General features: G+C 37.5%; 1 protein-coding gene across 2 annotated transcripts in view; it reads left to right on the top strand.

The window, feature by feature from the left end:
* Positions 1 to 17242, top strand: part of ZCCHC14 (zinc finger CCHC-type containing 14) — a 121841-nt gene extending 104599 nt beyond the window's left edge. Inside the window, exons 5-13 of one of the 2 annotated variants that reach the window (XM_020989207.2) lie at positions 2954 to 3063; positions 4718 to 4812; positions 4902 to 4956; positions 5520 to 5802; positions 6859 to 6950; positions 7873 to 8000; positions 9396 to 9536; positions 9616 to 11109; positions 12907 to 17242. In XM_020989207.2, the coding sequence (XP_020844866.1) occupies positions 2954 to 3063; positions 4718 to 4812; positions 4902 to 4956; positions 5520 to 5802; positions 6859 to 6950; positions 7873 to 8000; positions 9396 to 9536; positions 9616 to 11109; positions 12907 to 12962 (2454 nt within the window). In that variant the 3' untranslated portion in view covers positions 12963 to 17242. The remainder of the gene's footprint in view (positions 1 to 2953; positions 3064 to 4717; positions 4813 to 4901; positions 4957 to 5519; positions 5803 to 6858; positions 6951 to 7872; positions 8001 to 9395; positions 9537 to 9615; positions 11110 to 12906) is intronic. The other variant, XM_020989208.2, reaches the window with a different exon arrangement.
* Positions 17243 to 18462: the final 1220 nt, after the last annotated feature.

Raw genomic sequence — 18462 nt, forward strand, 5'->3', positions numbered from 1 at the left:
TACAGATACGGGGGCAGCTAGGTGGTGCAGTGGATAGAACACTGGCCCTGAAGTCAAGAGGACCTGAGTTCAAATCTGGCCTCAGACACATAACACTCACTACTAGCTGTGTGACTCTGGGCAAGTCACTTAACCCCAGCTGACTCACCAAAAAAAAAAAAAATAAATAAACAAATAACATCTCTAAAAAAGTAAAAAAAAAGAAAATTACAGATATGGAAGAAAAGTTTCACGCAAAAATGGGCATGATGAAATACAAAAAATGGTAGGGATTTAACAGTAGCAGAAGAGATTAATAAGAGATGGCAAGAATATACAAAAGAACCATAACACAAGAAAGATCTTAACATTACCAGTAACCACGATGGTATGGTTAATGATCTAGAGCCATACATCCTGGAGAAGGAAATCAAGAGGGCCTTAGCAAGCTTTGCTAACAGAAGGGCTAGTAGAGGTGATGGGATTCCAGCTAAGGTATTTAAAATTCTAAAAGATGCTGCTGCGAGTGCTGTACTCAGTATGCCAGTAAATATGGAAAACACAACAGTGGCCACTAGATTGGAAAAGATCAGGGCAATGCCAAGGAGTGTTAAAATTACTGTACAATTGTACTCATTTCACATGCCAGCAAGGTTATGCTTAAGATTCTGCAAGCTAAGCTTCAGCAATATATGAAAGGATAATTACCCAGAAAACAGGCTGGTTTTCAGAGAGTAGAGGAACTAGAGACCAAATTGCCAGCATTTGCTGGATTATGGAGAAAGCCAGGGAGTTCCATAAAAACACCTACTTCTGCTTCCTTAACTACACTAAAGCCTTTAACTGTGGTGGATCACAGCAAAATGCGGTAAGTCTTTAAAGAGATGGAAGTACCAGATCATCTTACTTGTCTCCTAAGGAATCTTTGTGTGGTCCAAGAAGCAAATAGTTAGAACCAAACATGGAACATCTGGTTTAAGATTGGAAAAGGAGTGTGACAAGGCTGCATATTGTCACCTTATTTATTTAACTTATATGCAGAGTACACAATGCAAAATGCCAGGCTGGATGAATCAAAAGCCAGCATTGAGGCTGTCAGGAGAAATAGCAACAGTCTCAAATATGTAGGCAGTACCACTCTGATGGCAGAAAATGAAGAAGAATTAAGAAGTCTTTTGATGAGGGTGAAAGAGGAGAGTGTAAAAGCTGGCTTGGAAGTTTAACATCAAATAAAACTAAGATTTTGGCAACTGGTTCTATCACTTCCTGGCAAATAGAGGGAGAAGAAATGTAAGCAGTGTCAGATTTTATATTCTTGGGCTCAAAGATCACTGCAGATGGTGACTGCAGTGATGAAATTAAAAGATGCTTGCTCCTTGGAAGGAAAGCTATGGCAAATCTGGACAGCATACTAAAAAGCAGACATATCACCTTGCTGAAAAAGGTCCATATAGTTAAAGTTATGATTTTTCCAGTAGCAATGTATGGCTGTGAGATCTGGACTATAAAGAAAGCTGAACACTGCAGAATTGTGGTGCTGGAGAAGACTTTTAAGAATCCCTTGAACAGCAAGGAGATCAAATCAGTCAATACTTAAAGAAATTAATTCAGGCTATTCAGTGGAAGGTAAAATACGTGAAACTGAGGCTTAAATACTTTGGCCACATAATGAGAAGACAGGACTCATTGGAAAAGACCTTGATGCTAGGAAAGACTGAAGGCAAAAAGAAAAGGTTGAAGGAAAGGAAAAGGAAAAGGCAGAGGATGGAATGGAAAGATAGTGTCATGGAAACAGTGACCATGAGCTTGGACAGACTTTGAGAGATAGTGGAGGACAGAAGGGCCTGGGGGTCACGGAGAGTCAGACATGACTGAACCACTGAACAACAACAAGAAACTAACCTAAAGAATACTGTTATCAGTACTATCTTTGTAGCCTCTGGCATAATAAAATTACATGACAAACTACACACTAATGAAGTACATGCAAATGGAATCAGGAATGATAACCTACAGAGGAAAAGAAATTCTTTCAGTAAGATGTTGAAAAATTGGGGCAGGAATGGTAATGATTGTGGCCTACCTATCATTAAGATGAGTGCTGGATGTTGTATCTGTTAACAATTTGCTTTTGTTCTCCATTTTCTTTCTTTCTTTCTTTCTTTCTTTCTTCTTTCTTCTTTTTCTCTTTCTTTCTTTCTTTCTTTCTTTCTTTCTTTCTTTCTTTCTTTCTTTCTTTCTTTCTTTCTTTCTTTCTTTCTTTCTTTCTTTCTTTCTTTCTTTCTGTCTTTCAGTCTTTCTTTCTGTCTTTCTTTTCTTTCTCTCTCAGTCAGGGTTTAAGTGACTTGCCTAGGTTCACACACTTATTAAGTCTCCGAGGCCAGATTTGAACTGGTCTTCCAGACTCCAGGGCCAATGCTGAATCCACCATGTCACCTAGCTGTCTCTCACTTCTTGTCTCTAACAGTCTTTTTCTTTTACCTCAACAGTCTCCACAGACATATTGACTTCACAGTTATAAAATTTTGCATTTCTTTTGACTCAGTGTTTACAATGCCTAATAGACCTATGGGTTATAGTATTACAATTTACTATACTAGGTATCACCACCTAAAACATTCTTGAATATTTCTTCATCTGGGGGATTCAGTTTATGTAAAATGAATTTGTTCTGTATTTTATTACATCGTTCCCTATACATCAAATTCACTTCAATTCAGATATGTGTTAAGCATCTACGATATGCAAGGCAATGGAACACAAAAAGTAATGACAGTTCCTACCCTCATGGAACTTAACTGTACATTCATCTGGGTAGGTAATACATATTAAAGAGAAATAAATAAAAGATAATTGTTAAAGGATGCCCATACAGTTTTTATCCTTTGACCTAAACTTTATTTTGAGTATCTTATGTGTTTCCCATATTTCTTATTATGTTTTTTGCTGTTTGTGTGTGTTTTTTTTTCCCCAGTTATCTCAGCTATACCCTGAAGAAAACTTGGAGAAATTCATTCCTTGCCTGTCTGGTCCAGATTCATTTTACCTGGAGAGAAACCACATGGACCTGGAATCGGACCTTAGGTAAAAATTCTAGAAAGGTGCTCATACTTCCTGAGAGTATGCTATTCTAGAACCATAAATAAGCCTGGAAGTTGGAGGTACTGCTTTTACAAGGACCAATGAAGACTGCTGACCTGAATCATTGTGTAGAAATCCTCCTATTGTGGTCCATACACATCTTGGGTGGCCAAAACCTAGGATAATTCTTTTAATTTACATCTGAGATGGCAACTTTGAGCCCATAAACTCCTTTTTAAGAGTTTTCAAAGTCATATTTTCTAGCATAAGACAGCAGAACAGGTGAAAGCTGTTTTTTGAGACTGTAGATAATAAGATTTCAGAGTCTAACAGTATGTTAACTATCCCTTTCAGTAATTAGCAGTTGAGACTGATTCAAGATAGACGTTATTAGTTATCTAAAATCAAAAACATTTACCCATACTATTATTTTTCTTAATTAAATTATAACTAGAGAAAACTATACTTGCTATATGCAGAATAAATTTGAAGATAACAAGGTGAAATTAAATACAAAGGTATTTTAGGAGGGAAAGTATGAGAATATGGGGGGAAGTGGTTTTAGCAAAGCCTTCATGTATAAGGTGATACTTTTGGTATGTCTTTAAGGAATCTATGAGGTGGAGTTGAGAAGGGAATAAATTCCAATCATGGAGGCCGACCGTGTATGAGGAACAGAGGAGACCACTTTCATTGCCTCATAGAGTTTAGGACCAGGAATAATGTATAATGTGGATGGAAAGATATGTTAGAGCAAGGCTGTGAAGGACTTAAAAAGCAAAGAAGTTTGTTTTATCTTGTAGATAAGAGGGGACCGCTGGAATTGATTGAATAAGGAAGTCTAATTTCTTCTTGAGGACAGTCACTCTGGCAGCAGTGGATACAATGCACTGGAGTTGAGAGAGACTCAAGTGAGGGAGACTAATTAGGAGCCTATTGCCTAATCGAGACAATAAATGATGAGGGCCTCAACCAGTGTATGGTCTCTGAGTATAGAGAAGAGGTCAGATGTGACAGACGTTGTGAAGATGGAAATGCTAAGATCCAGCAAGTGTTTACTGGTAGGATGATGCTGCCTTTGACAGAAATTGGGAAATATTGGAGAAAACTAGATTTGGAGATGGAGACGATTCTGGGATATCTAGTTTGAAGTATCGATGCGCAACTGAGCTTGGGTGGAAGACTAAGGGTAGTAGATACATAAATCTGTGAGTCATTTACAAAGAGATGATAATTAAACCTGTGGAAGCTGATGATGTAACTAAGAGAATAGAGTGAGAGGAAGGTCCCAGGTCTTGATGAAGACAGAGAATGAGTTTAAGAGGAGTAAGTGATAGGAAAACATAGAATGTTAGGAGGTTATGTTCAGATAAAAGAATTTCAATTTTTAATTAAGGAAGTTACTCGTAAGTAAGGTGACAATAAGGAGACAGAGGAATTGAGAATTTAGGGTGTTTGAGGGAGGTCAGTATGGATGTTGAAATTCCTGAGAAGAGAATAGTGGCAAAGTGCTGAAATCCTTGAGAAAGAAGGGATGACTTGGGGGACAAGATGCAAGATTCACTTTGATCTGCATTGGGTAGGAAGTTAACCCATTTGAAAAAGTGATTAATAGTTGATTTTCAATGATAATTAGATGTTTGGGGGTTTTTTTTAGGTATTTGGCCTCATTACCTTCTCACATATTGAAAAATGACCATGTTAAGAAATTTTTCAGCACTTCAACTCCTACTCAACAACTTCAAAGTCCAAGTGAGTTTTGTTGTTGTTTTTTTAATGACAGTTTGAACTTACCAGAATAACATTATACATAATTGATACGACTTTCGATTTTTCATTAGGTCCTGGCACCCCTTCCCTTTCCAAAGTAGGTACTATGATGGGAGCATCTGGAAGGTGAGAAATTCTTCATTTGTTACAGATTTTCAGATAAGAAATTACAAAAAGTATCCCCTTCCTTGTGAGCCAATATTTATCATGTGCGACTTTGGATTTAGGGAGACTGAACTATAGAGTTGAAGTTTTATAATTGACCTGATTTGAATATTTAGAAAAGATATGATGTTATAGTTTCATTAGAAACTGAATGGTAAGGACTCACTAGTGAATTTTAAGTGATGATTATCAGGTTCCTGCATAGAAATAATAAGGGGAAATAAACTATTCTGTGTTTAAAAATACTTCACAATTTAGCACTGACATTGTTATGTTGGAGATGTAATTTGTGTTAGCCTAATGGGAGGAAAATTAGACTTCTGTAACAATTTTTGAGTTCCTGCTTTTATGTTTAATCTCTTTAAACCTAGTGATGATTTAATTCCTTTAGAATTTAGAGTCATGTCCATGGTGTTTATATCAAAAATAGAAATTTTTATTTCATGTTGCATATAATTTTAATGAAGACACAGAATGGTTGTCGCAACAAGCTAGTGCTAAATAAATAAAAATTTTATTTTCAGACCTGTATGTGGAGTAGCTGGCATTCAGTCTTCTCAGAACAGTACTCAGCATCACATACAACACCCTGCCAGTGCAGCTGTCGCATTGCCCCACTGCTCTCATTCAGGGAGTACTGGCTCATCATTGACCTACCGCACCCAGATGGACACCTCTTCCCCCATCTTAATGTCTTCCAGTCTTCAAACCCCTCAGACCCAGGAACAAAATGGGATCTTAGACTGGCTCAGGAAATTGCGTTTGCACAAATACTATCCTGTTTTCAAACAACTCACAATGGAAAAGGTAGAGTTATAAGTGGTCCAGCATTTTGATTTTTTAAAATTTTTTTCTTAACCTGTATGCCTAGAAGGAGCAAGTTGCATTTCTGAAAGAAATTCTAAAATAATATTGCTTTGGTATCATATAATTAGAAAATAAATTAAATCTATTCCAATTATGTGCACTCTCAGTGCCCCCTACTGGCTAAAGTGATGTGGTGATTTTTGTTTTAGTTAAAGCTTTGTTTTCCCCCACATGTTTTATTTGAACTTAGAAATTGTTTGGGAGAGGTTAATTAAGTCTAATTAATTAAACAATTTATTCTGTGTTTGGTTTTCACATCCTTGAAAAGGAAAACAAGGCTAAACTATTCTAATTATGCCTCTTTGAAACTTAATTTAAATTCTTAAGTTGGAAATGCTAAGTAAAGTGCATCCTAAAGATTTTGGTGTCATTTTTTTTTTTGAATATTTGGTGTATAGCATGTAAAATCATTCCTATTGGATGGCATCTGTTTGCTTGGGACAGATGCCACCTTATAAGTAGGGATTTGCATCTCTTAAAAACTTTTTATCATTTTGAGAGGAATGGAGCTTATTTATCAAGGTATTCCTTCTTACAAACCCTCTCCATGTGGGACAGAAAATACAAAAGCTGGTAGGTAGGTGATTTTTAAGTTAGTTATAGTTTAGGAACAATAAATTAAAAGTATATTGTTAAGGATTTTTTTCGGAGGAGGGGGTGGAATGAGATAAAGAAACCAGTTGCTTAGTTTTACTTTTGAAAGTGAAGATTAAGCTATACTTTCAGGTGCATGTGGCAGCGAGTTTCTACTCACTGATCCTTTTGTGAATCCTCTCAGTGAGGGGCCCTTTTCAAGTTCTCAGCCCCTCCCGAAGTTAGAGGCTCTCTCCTGGAAACTTCAGAGCCATAGATTCAATGTACCTTTCTTCTTGCTGCTTGGTCTTCTTAATTGTCCAGCATCGTTGGAATGGCACAAAGTGATTAAAGTCACCATCATGGTTTTTTTAGAATCCACATCTGATTCATAATGACTGTTTACCTTATTTCTCTTGTAAGTTTTTGAGCCTGACTGAGGAAGATCTGAATAAATTTGAATCCCTGACAATGGGCGCAAAGAAGAAGCTTAAGACTCAGCTGGAGCTAGAAAAGTAAGCATGAAAGTAATTCTTAATTTATAGTACAATCTGTATGATTGACTTTTTTTTCCTTCAAAATGCTGAACAGAATAAAGGCTTTATTTGCTTTTATCTTTCAGTTAATGTTTTGACTTATTTTGTTGATGCTTGCTATTTGTCCATTAAAAATATGGATAATGATTAAATTAGTTCTTATAAAATGCTGCAAGTTTATCTAGTTTAGACACTCATTAATGGTCAATTTGGAAAGAATCAAAAGGATTGATTTAATCTTCATCCTTGCTACCTATCTGACATCTCTTTCTTATGAACTATGCAACGATTTAATAAGTTTTGTTGTCTTTCTTTTTTATCCTTTTGTTACAAAGAATGCCTCTTTGGGAAGGGGAGGAAAGATGGATATATTTGGAAATGAAAGTCATGTAAAAATGAAACATATCAATAAAAACTCAATATTTTATGAAGAAATATCATCAAAAATAGAATTTCATAGTTTTGTAACACCTTACAGTTTACAAAGCTTTTTTATCATGATAACCCTTCAAGATAAGATAGTAAAAGTAGTGTTATCCCTAATTTACAAATAAGGAGACTGAAGCTCAGAAAGGTTGTGACTTGCCTAATAAATAGCTAGTAAGTAACAGATCTGGAATCAGACTTTAGGCTTTTGACCTTGCTGTGAGAGGCTCCACAATACAATGGAAAGACCACTTTCTGGCAGAGTGCTGACATGCATGGGACAGTGGGGCAAGGATTATAGATTTAGAACTGGAAGGAGCCCGAGAGGTCCTATAGGCCAAATTCTTTATGCTGGTACAATAGCTTCTGTTGTGTTTTAACTATACTACAATGTCCCTCAAAGCAAAGTTTGGGGATTGCATGAGCTTCTTAAGTGACTAGTAAGTGACTAGTGATTACATGCTTCTCTTTCTAGGGAAAAGTCAGAAAAACGGTGCCTGAATCCCTCAACACCATCTTCAGTTACCAATAGTGGGGTAGCCAGAGTTCCTCCTACTAGCCATGTAGGTCCCATACAGACCATCCGTGGAAACCATGCTGCAGGTAAATGTTATAAGTAGGAATTTTGTTTATACTTTTAAAATAAAGTATTTTTACTTCGTCATTTTTTAATGATTATCCAAAAAAAGTCAACTGACTGAGAAGTCCATTGAAATGACTAGCTACCATATACTTAAATTTTGGGGGTTTTATGTTATTCATCTCTTTATAGATTTATATATTGCTAGGGTACCTAATAAAATTACAAAATAAAAGGAATGCCTACTTCGGAATTTTGTTACTTTTTTATCATTCCTGAAGGGAAAATTGGGGGTTGCTAATAAAATGGCAGGACTGCCTGAGGTCGTTTGGACAGAAGACCTAAATACAAGGATGCAGTGAGTGATGAAAAGGGAGAATGATAAAAAGAGAACAAAAACAAATGAAGACGATTTTCTCTCTCAGGACCGGAGATGAATGAAAAAGCATTCATTAAGCACTTAATGTGCCAAGTACTGTACTGAGCGTTGAGGATGCAAGTAGAAAAAGCAGGACAATCTCTGCTCACGAGAAGTAACCCTAATTGAGAAAGACAAGACGCAAAAGAAAGTTTCACTTTAGAGCAGAAGAAAAGGCCCCAGAAGTCTTAAGTTTTCAGCAGGGTACTTAAAGGTCCTAAAACCTTTAGTGGTTTAAGTAGGCAAGTAGCTTAAATGAGTCCTGGGCAGTCCATGAACCCAGCAAGAGGTAGAGGAAAGGGTGCACTTGGATTACCCTTCATTTTTATTATATGATTGATTAGTATAAAAATCAATAGTAACAAAAATAGTAAGTAACCTTCCTAAATGTTTCTAGGAGCCACTGTGATGCCCCCTTGCCCATGTCACCTAAATATTTTTAGTTAGGGGTATCTGTCACCAGTGCTTCCTTCTCTTTGCCCTAGTTGACTTGTATTTATAGCCTATCACCGCCACCATCAGTTAAGTTAGTTACCTTATCACCTCACCTGTACTGACTTTGGGGAAATAAAAGTACATCTTCCTGTTTTCCTAAGATAGTATTCTTCTACGTGATGGAAGAGGTTAATCTTTTTACAGACTGAAATCTAAGAGTAGTTGAAATTTTATAGAAAACTACTATAATATATTTAAAATATTTGGATTAAGATTCCATCTTAATTCCAGGCCATTTTAAAATTCATATATACATCAATTTATAAACATATGTGTGTATATATATATATATACATACATGTATGTATGTGTGTATTTTCACATCTTTTCAGTAGTCATGACCTTAAAATGTTGTCTTATATGTTGTGCTGCTTTATCAAACCTCAGGTGGTTTTGGGAACATTGAAAAGTAAAAAAAAAGAGTCAAGCTGCATTATTAATGCACAGTTCACAGATAGGTGTCTGCACAATTGTACGCCGAGTGATTGGATCTTTCCTTCTTCAGAGCTCCGTGTGGATGTGGAACAACCAGCTCATCAGGTGCCCCGAGAAGGCAGCTCTTCAGAGTATTCTAGTTCCTCTTCTAGCCCGATGGGGATCCAGGCTCGGGAAGAAAGCTCTGACAGTGCTGAGGAAAACGAGAGACGTAAGGAATCCAAGCAATACTTACATTTGTGTTGACCTGACTAGTGAAGCTGTATTCATAGGTCTGTTTCCATCTCTAGGTTTAGAAATTCACTTGGAGGGTTCAGATAAGGAGAAGCCAGTAATGTTACTGAATCATTTCACTTCAAGTTCAGCCAGACCCACAGCTCAGGTTCTACCAGTGCAGAATGATGCAGGCTCAAACCCGTCCAGCCACCATCCCCTGCCAGCACAAATGATGACAGCAGCTGCCTCTCACATAGCTCCTATTCGAATGCTAAATTCAGTACACAAATCAGAACGAGGAAACACAGACATGAAGCTTCTTTCATCTTCTATGCACTCACTTTTGTCTCTCGAAGAAAGGAATAAAGTTGCATCTGGACCAAGAGGCAGCATTAAAGTGGAAAAGGGTTTTGGAAATACGGTGATGGAAGTCTTACCTGCATCCTCTCCTCACCAGCCCATGCAAGTCCTTTCTGGGATTCCTGAAAGCAGTTCAGTATCACCCACAGTTTCCTTTGGTCCTCGGACCAAAGTTGTCCACGCTTCCACTCTGGACAGAGTGATAAAAACAGCCCAGCAGCCAGCATTAGTTGTGGAAACGAGTACTGCCGCTACGGTCACGTCTAGCACTGTCTTCCATGTGGCTCGCCCACCAATCAAACTTCTGGTCTCTTCGTCTGTTCCTGCTGATTCTGCTATTTCTGGACAAACATCCTGCTCAAATAACGTGCAGATAAGCGTGCCCCCGGCAATAATAAACCCCAGGACTGCCCTGTACACAGCCAACACCAAAGTGGCCTTTTCTGCGATGAGCAGCATGCCAGTGGCCCCGATGCAAGGCAGCTTTTGTGCAAATGGCAACACTGCCTCTTCCAACAGTCACCCGTCAACATCATTTGCAAACATGGCAAATATGACCAGCTGCCCTGCCCCCAGTTCTAGCCCCACACTTTCCTCTGTTACAGAAAACAATTTCTATAGCAGCAGCAGCAGCAGCAGTAACAGCAGTAGTGGCTCCACGGGAACCATCCCTGTACCAAATCAGAACCATCACCACCACCACCACCATCAGCAGCAGCAGCAGCAGCAGCAGCAACAGCAGCCACCCCAGCAGCAGCAGCCTCCAGGGTGCATTGTGTGTACTTCCTGTGGATGTAGCGGGAATTGTGGTTCAAGTGGTATGACAGTCAGTTATGCTAACTATTTCCAGCACCCATTTTCAGGACCTTCAATGTTTACTTTCCCCTTTCTGCCCTTCAACCCCCTATGCAGCAATGGCTACATCAACACACAGCAGTACAGCAGTGGCACAACTTTCCCAGTAGTTCATTCTCCTTATAACAGTAACTTAACCCCAGACTCTGTCCTGAGTGGTCAGTCCACATTTGCGGTTCCTCCAATGCAGAACTTTATGGCAGGGACAGCAGGGGTGTACCAAGCCCAAGGAATGATGGGAAATAACAGTTCGGGCCACAAGAAAAGTGGAAACCTCTCTTGTTATAACTGTGGGGCCACCGGTCACCGGGCTCAGGACTGCAAGCAGCCACCAATGGATTTCAATCGTCAAGGTAAAGATTCGCAGTTGTAACATTTTTATATTGGGCCTGGTTTGTCTCTAAGTGCATTGGGGTTCCATTGGTCTAGAAACTTAAAATTTAAGTTAGGAATTATGACCAAAACCCACTGCTTACTTAGTTTTACATTCTTATTAAATTATTTTTCATTTTCTTTCTTTAAAAAAGTAGGCCTAGTAGTGAAAATAGTAGATTGAAAAAAAAAGTATTTGTATAAAAATTAAAGAGTAGCATCTGAAATCCATACAGGCTTTCTTTCAAAGTCAGGCTCTATTTTGTGGACCACGTAGGCCAAAGTGGGTAATTTTGGACCTATACGTTGCCTCTGACTTTTCTTCTTTAACTTGTGGGGCAAGCGCCAAGATTTGATAAATCCCTTCTGAAACCTAGAGGTGAAGACATGGAATATGGATTTAAAAGGCTTTAATTGCAGTACCACAACTTGAAGACTTTTTTCTTCTCATTCTCTCCTCCTGCCCTTACTTTTTGTTCAGTCCACTCTTCTTTCTCCCCTTGTCCTGTTGCCCTCCTGCACTTTGATCCTTCCTGTCTCACCTGCCTCACCCTCCATTTTTCTGTATGTAGGTCTTAAGTCAAGACACCTGGATTCAGGTCCTAGCTATGGCTCTAAGTCGTTGTGTGAGACATTAATCTCTGTAGTAACTTCCAGCTTCAAGAATGGCTGTGTCTGTGTCTCCCATTCCTTGTAGGTTTCTTTCACTCTGAATTTTCACTCCCCCACCCCTTTCTCTCTCATCTATCCATAAAGACAATAAATAGTTCTGATGTATTTATTAAATAGTTTTATGTTCTTTGTTTTTTTAGTGGAAAAAGTGCACTGGACTGGGAAGTCAGGAGACATGGGTTCTAGTCCCAGTTCTGCTACTAATTCATTGTGTAACCTTAGGCAAGTTAATTCCGCTCTGTGGGCCTATTTCCTGATCTATAATAAATGAGGCAGTGGGATTAAGAGGATCTCTAGTGCCCCTCCAGCTCTATAATTCCATGATTTCTAATCTTTAAAGTTGACGAGTAAAACATTTTCTGAAAACTTTTTTTTTAACATGGAGCTTAAATCATTTTTCTCCCTGTGGCCCATAACGAAAAATTTCCCTTCTCTCCATTTTCCCCTTGGTACCTCATCCTCATCCTTCTGGCAGTGTGCTTTTACTGACTTCTTTAGCACTATACCAGATGACAGAAAAATGAAAGGAGCTCAATCTTAAACCAGTCAGTTCTGTGTTCTGGCTATTTCAATAAAAGCTAAAGAAAGCCATTGACATTTGACTAAAATGATACTAAGGATTATCTGGGCATTTAAATTAACCCTCCTATCTTGAACCCCTGTGATCAAGGAATTGGCTTTGTAGAGGTAGGTGCATGCAGTTTCCTAGAACAGTAAACATGAAAAGTAGTTTGTTTTATTAGGCTGTATTTGCATTTCAGTTCAGCCATTTTGAAAGGTTCTCCAAAGTGCCAGATGTAGTCAGTTGGATGCCTAAGCAGACCAGTACCAGCTAGGAGAGTCTTTCTTGAACCTCAAAAAAACCTTATTAAAATGAGGGTAGAAGCAGCTGTTTCATCTTGTTCAACATTATTAAAAGGTTTTGGTTTTATAAATTTGTAAAATAAAATCCACATTTTTTTGGTGGGACCAAGTGATAGATATTGCTTTCCAGCACCAAGGGTGAGGAGCTTGGCTGCTGTGCAACTACATTTTGACAAATCATTTGGTTGTGATAATCATGCAGTGATTCAAATTTGACCCTTTTTTTTTCCCCCTCTCTCCAGGTACTTTTAGGTTGAAATATGCCCCTCCAGCAGAAAGTCTGGACTCCACAGATTGATATTTTTCTCTGGCAACAGAACACTATTAAGCCATGGAGACATAAGGAAAATTAAATACAAAACTGAGAAGTCTAGTTGCTGTTGAGCTTAATATTTTTAATCCAAAGGTGCTTTACTTTACTAGACTGGATAGAAAAAAAAATCTAGCTTAGGGGTACATCATACCCATTTTATTGATTGCCAAAATCCTAGTTTGGAGCTTGATGTCAGGACTTGCCTAGTGGGTATCACAGATGGTTGGTGAAGTTTGCCACCTACATTCTTTGTTGCAATGCAAAAAAAAAAAAATCACATTTACTGAAGAGCATTGCCATAATTGGTCCTTCTAGGCTGAAACATAATTCCAGGGCAGCTACGTGTGATCTGAATTGAGAGCCGGAGGTTGAAGTTTTCAAAGTGGAGTTTCGCCAGTCGGACTCTGACACCCCTGGGCTAGGTAAAATGTCTACTTTTTTTTTTTCCTAAAGTGGTCAGGCACTAATCTCTGGGATTTTTAAGGATTGCACTACAGAAGAATGTAAAATGATTTAAAATCTCTGCAGTTCTGGTAGACAATGTTAACTCATTTTCTGAGACCAGTGCAAGAGACAGAGACGACCCACACTTAAAGAATTGGCACCAGCAGGCTACATGGCCGACTACACAAATAAAGCAATCTTATTTTTTCCTTTCCCTCTGTAAAATATGTGTGGCAGTTTCAGTCCTTTTTCTGTTCATAAATGTACACTGTCAACACTTATTAGGTAGAAACCGCTGACCAGCAGCAAAATGAACTTAATTTCTAAGGGTCCAAGTCCCAGAGACGCCGGGGTCATAATGGCTCTGAGAACACCTATTTTTTTTTCCTAACACATTAAACAGCGTTGAGTCCTGTTCCTATTAGACGTGGACAACATCTTTCAGAGACATATTAACTACACTACTTTTGTAAATGAGTTTGAAACCAACCTGATGCTGAACACTGTTAGCAGACTTTGCAAGCCGTTATTTTATGTAATACTGACTTCTACCCCAAGGCTTACTGCTAAAGGATTCAGAGGTGTTGAGACAGATATTTCAACAATAATACAATTTCATAATTAATGAGCAAAAGACTTTAAAGTTTTCCTGTCAACCTCTTTTGTTACTTTTAGACTAGTTAATTCTGTTCGCTACCTAGAACTTGTCAGTTGAATTGATAAGACTTGGAAGGAGCCCCCACAAAATGCACTTAATTTTGTCAAGGTGGACAAATACTATATTCACCATGGATTCCTAAATTTTTATCCATTGGAATGGTAGCACTTGGTTTGAAAGCCAGGAACTAGAGAACAAAGGTAATTTTCTGCTAAAATATGACTTAAATGTTTAAAAACCTCTACCACCATTATGTACTGAGAAGGCAAAGCATTGTTATCCAGGGGTTTTCCATCAAGTATTTGTGAAAATTTCAAAATGTTCAGCCCATTCTGAAATTGGGATTTCAGCCTCAGGTCAAAAACAGAACACCATAGAATTGGTTCCAATGTAGAGGCATTGTAATAGGAAATGGCAGTGATACTACACTTGTTTCAGATTTTTGGAGGTCAGTTTCCCAGCTTCATGGAAACCAAAGCAAAAAGGTGTGTTATTTGAATCTGTGAAAAAAATAGTACATACAAGATTTTAATTTCTTATTTCTATGCAATGTAGAAGCCACAGACCTCTGTATTTTCAGCTCTGTTTATGCTACACCGTATTACAGTATTGAAGTAATTGTGATGTTTGCTAATGATTTTGAGGATGTTTCATTGGATCTCTTGGGGAACTATAAAACTTAAACATGAGAGTGATGAGAACTGACACTTTGCCTTAAAGAGTTCTAGACAGTAGGAACAACTTGTCATGTTATATATATACTATCTATGTTAAAGGAAGACATGAGTTTTCAATGATGTTTACGATTTTAATATTTTTGAGGGCCTCGTACAGTGGCCTAGATGTGTGCTGGAAGCCAAATTTTTAACATTTTTGGTTTTTTTAAACAAATACTTCAAGTTTCAATTGTATTTAAGTAAACCCTATTTTCAACAGTGTCATTGTTGGAAACTGCCTCAAAAATAGAAAAAAAAAGTTCATTTACATAAGTTGTATTTTTAATGGATGATATTGGGGAGTTAAATGTCTGTTACCATTAATGCTGATTTGTTTGGTCCATATTAACCAATATATTTAAGTATTTTCATTCAGTTCTTTAAAAAATTAAAACAAAAACTATTTGATTTGCAAATATAAAATTCAGAAGTTGAGCAGCTCATATTGTTCTGACAGTTTTCCAAACTGGTTCAATAGCAGGTGTGTTAGAAGATAATCTTGTGGTCGAAAATGGGTTTACAGTACATTGTGTCTGATGAGGACATTTTAAGTTTAGGAAAATTTCAGGAGTAAAAACAGAAAGAACTCTTAATGCAGAAATGGTTAAAATACCAGTATTTGAGCTTTCCCAAAGCAAATTACCATATTTTATGGCTTCAGAGTATTTGCCAGCAGTATTACGATTAATTTCTATCAAGAAGCCAAAAACAGATAAGCCCATACAGCATTTTTACATTTCATTAGAAGTCTTATTTGCTTATTTAGGCACAGATCATCTTTAACCCTTTCAAATTCTTAGTATCTTGCTTTAAATTGTGGTCTCAATCTCAGAGTGGCTGAAACAACCAGGTAGGTGGTGGTCATGCCCACTTCTTTGTGTACGTCTGTCATGTATTAAAGAAGCTTCAAGCACCACTACCCTACTCCACCCCACCCTGACCCTTTTCTGCTCCAAAAGGCAAGGGGGGCCGGGGGGTAGTGGAATGTACAGGTTGAAGTAGAATACAGTGTGGGATAAAACAGCGATTTAAATACTTTTTTTTTAAAGGAAGAACAGTTAACTACCTTATGTTCTAACTTTAAATTCATCGTAGTATAGAAAACTGGAAAGTGTTAAAACTTTCTAGTTATTGAGGAGTACTAAGTACACGGGAGCTAGCACTTCTACAAATTCTATAAAAGAAAAAAAAACTTGATTAGAAATATTGGGAATAAAACCAGCATTGTCTGTAACCTACAAAAGATTCTAGGAGTCAGAATGTTAATAGAAGGCAATAGGTTCAGTATTTTTTATTAAATATTTAGAACTCTAGGTCCTTTATTGCAAGAGGTCAACATGGTTCATTTACACTACAAATTGTATGTATTGAGGCACAGTAGTAGTAACTTTACCAAAATATCACTCAGCTATATCGAGTCATTAATCTTTCTGAGCACAGTATATAGGCTTCCAATCTTCATTTTTTTATAACGTAGTGGATCACTAGCAAGCACCTGCCAAAAATTTGGTTGTGAATAGTTCCCTGCCATTTTGTTGTCATTCCTGATGCATAAGTGGCTTTTTTTTTTGCCTTGTTAGTTCTACATACTGATATAACTGGTGCCATTGATATGTTGGAAAGTCTTAATTATTAAGGGGAAATACCCCTGTTCAACTTCCACCAAGAAAAATAATCCTTGTTGCATAAGTGAGTTTTGTTGTCCATAGTTGTTCACTGTGGATTAGTCCCAAAGAACAAATCAAATAGTTTACATTGAAAGCCATGGATTCTGAAGGAAGGCTTAATTGTTTAAAAAAAAATCCCAAGGGTCTTAATGAAAATGAGCATATTGAACTGTTTAACACTTGCAATATTCATATATATGTATCTATGTACACACACGTATGTGTGTGTGTATATATATGTGTATATATACTGTGCTGGTTGAGGCCAAAGGTAAATGTTACTACAATATTAACTTTGAGGGAGTGGGGCAAAGGTAATCAATCCCCAGATATAATAACCACATAAAAACTTGTATTGTTAACAGCCCTCATCAAATTTTCTACATGTTTTTAAGTTCATACACAAATAGCGAAAGGTATTTGGTACTGAATGTGAAAGCAAACCTTATGTACTCAAGTACAAGTTAAACTTCAGACTCTCGGACATAATTTTATGTTAGGAATGAAGGAAAATTATCCCATTTTTGAGCCATTATTTTGTCACAATTCTACAAAATGCATGTAACTTTATAAATATTTTTTAAAAATATAGTTTTGTAAATATTTAATATTCCGCTAATTTGATTTTGAATTGTAAATGTCAAGTATTCTGTTATTGGGGTTTTTATGTTTTATTATACTTTGTTAAAAAGGAAAAATTGTACATTTTTAGAATGTTTTTATGAGTAAATTTAATGTACTGAAAATAAAAATTAAAAACAGGCTTAGTTTGCCATTGAATTAGATCTTGTCATTTTGAGAAAAGACATTTCAGAAAAACTCTTCAGGTTGAAGAACAACTTTCCCTCTTTTCCTTCCTCACATTTGGAAGTGAATGGTAATTAACAGGCATTCAATTTTCAACAGGGTTCCTACTAGAACGTCTTTGAAATCTAGAGATACATATTAGCTAAATTATCACTCTAGTTGACCTAAGATGGCTTAAGGCCAATGTGTATATGTGGTCGGTCCCTTGCCTCAAGGAAAGGCTATTTATGACATATTTTTATGACATGCAGCAAACCACAAATTACTTTGTAGTCTTCCTCCTTCCCCTCCCCCTTGAGATGTTGCCTGCTGCTGCTGCTTGTTCATTTAACGTGTAAAGTAACAGCACTGAGGAGGAATACAAACACTACAGCAAAGAAGGGTTTGCCCTCCAGAAGCTTATGATTAATGAATGTTAACAGCCTTTCATGAAAATGGGAAATGAAACAGTCCAAGTTTTCTAAGAAGCAGCAGTAGAAAAGAAAAACCCTCAAATGCCTTGGAAAATCTTTTACCCTAACATCTTAAATCCTACTTATTGTATTTGGTATGTGTTTCCATCAGAAAACCCTCTTAGTAAATACCAGTGGAAAAAAAGGAAACTCAGATGTACAGCAGCTCATGCTGCTTCTGGAGACTTTTTAGCAAAGGGCCAGTCTCACCAGATTTCAAGGGCTGATAGAATTAGGCTGGAACATTATGGGAGTGTAACATACGAGGCATCATCAGTATGGAATCCAGAAGTCCGTGTACCCTTATGCTACTTATTTACTACGGACAGGCAAGCTCAGAAACAGCGTAATCAGGAAGCTCACGTCCTGTGCTTAACCTTTGTAGAACAGACAGTTTTCTGGCTCTCAGTTAAAGCTGGGCTAAAACTGTTTTGAACTTTCTTCTACTGATTTTTAGAAAACAGTATGTCCTACTAGGTTACTAGAACCTGTTCCAGATTTTCCACTGACCACTATTAGCCATTTTCTCATTTCGAATTGGCTTGGAGAAGAGCGGCAGTGGTGCTCCTCATGTGTACCTAGCCTCCCTTCTCTCCCTCTGCTTTTTTTCCCTCAATTACCTTTATCAGTGTCATCCCTACCCCATTACTACAGTCGATCCCCACTGTTTTGCTATTTCATAAACTGCAGTGATCCCTTAATACTTTTAGTTGTCATTAACTACCCTGGATCCTGCATCCA

This window comes from Phascolarctos cinereus, unplaced genomic scaffold, assembly GCF_003287225.1.
Source record: "Phascolarctos cinereus isolate Bilbo 61053 unplaced genomic scaffold, phaCin_HiC Scaffold_2;HRSCAF=192, whole genome shotgun sequence".
Classification (NCBI taxonomy): domain Eukaryota; kingdom Metazoa; phylum Chordata; class Mammalia; order Diprotodontia; family Phascolarctidae; genus Phascolarctos; species Phascolarctos cinereus.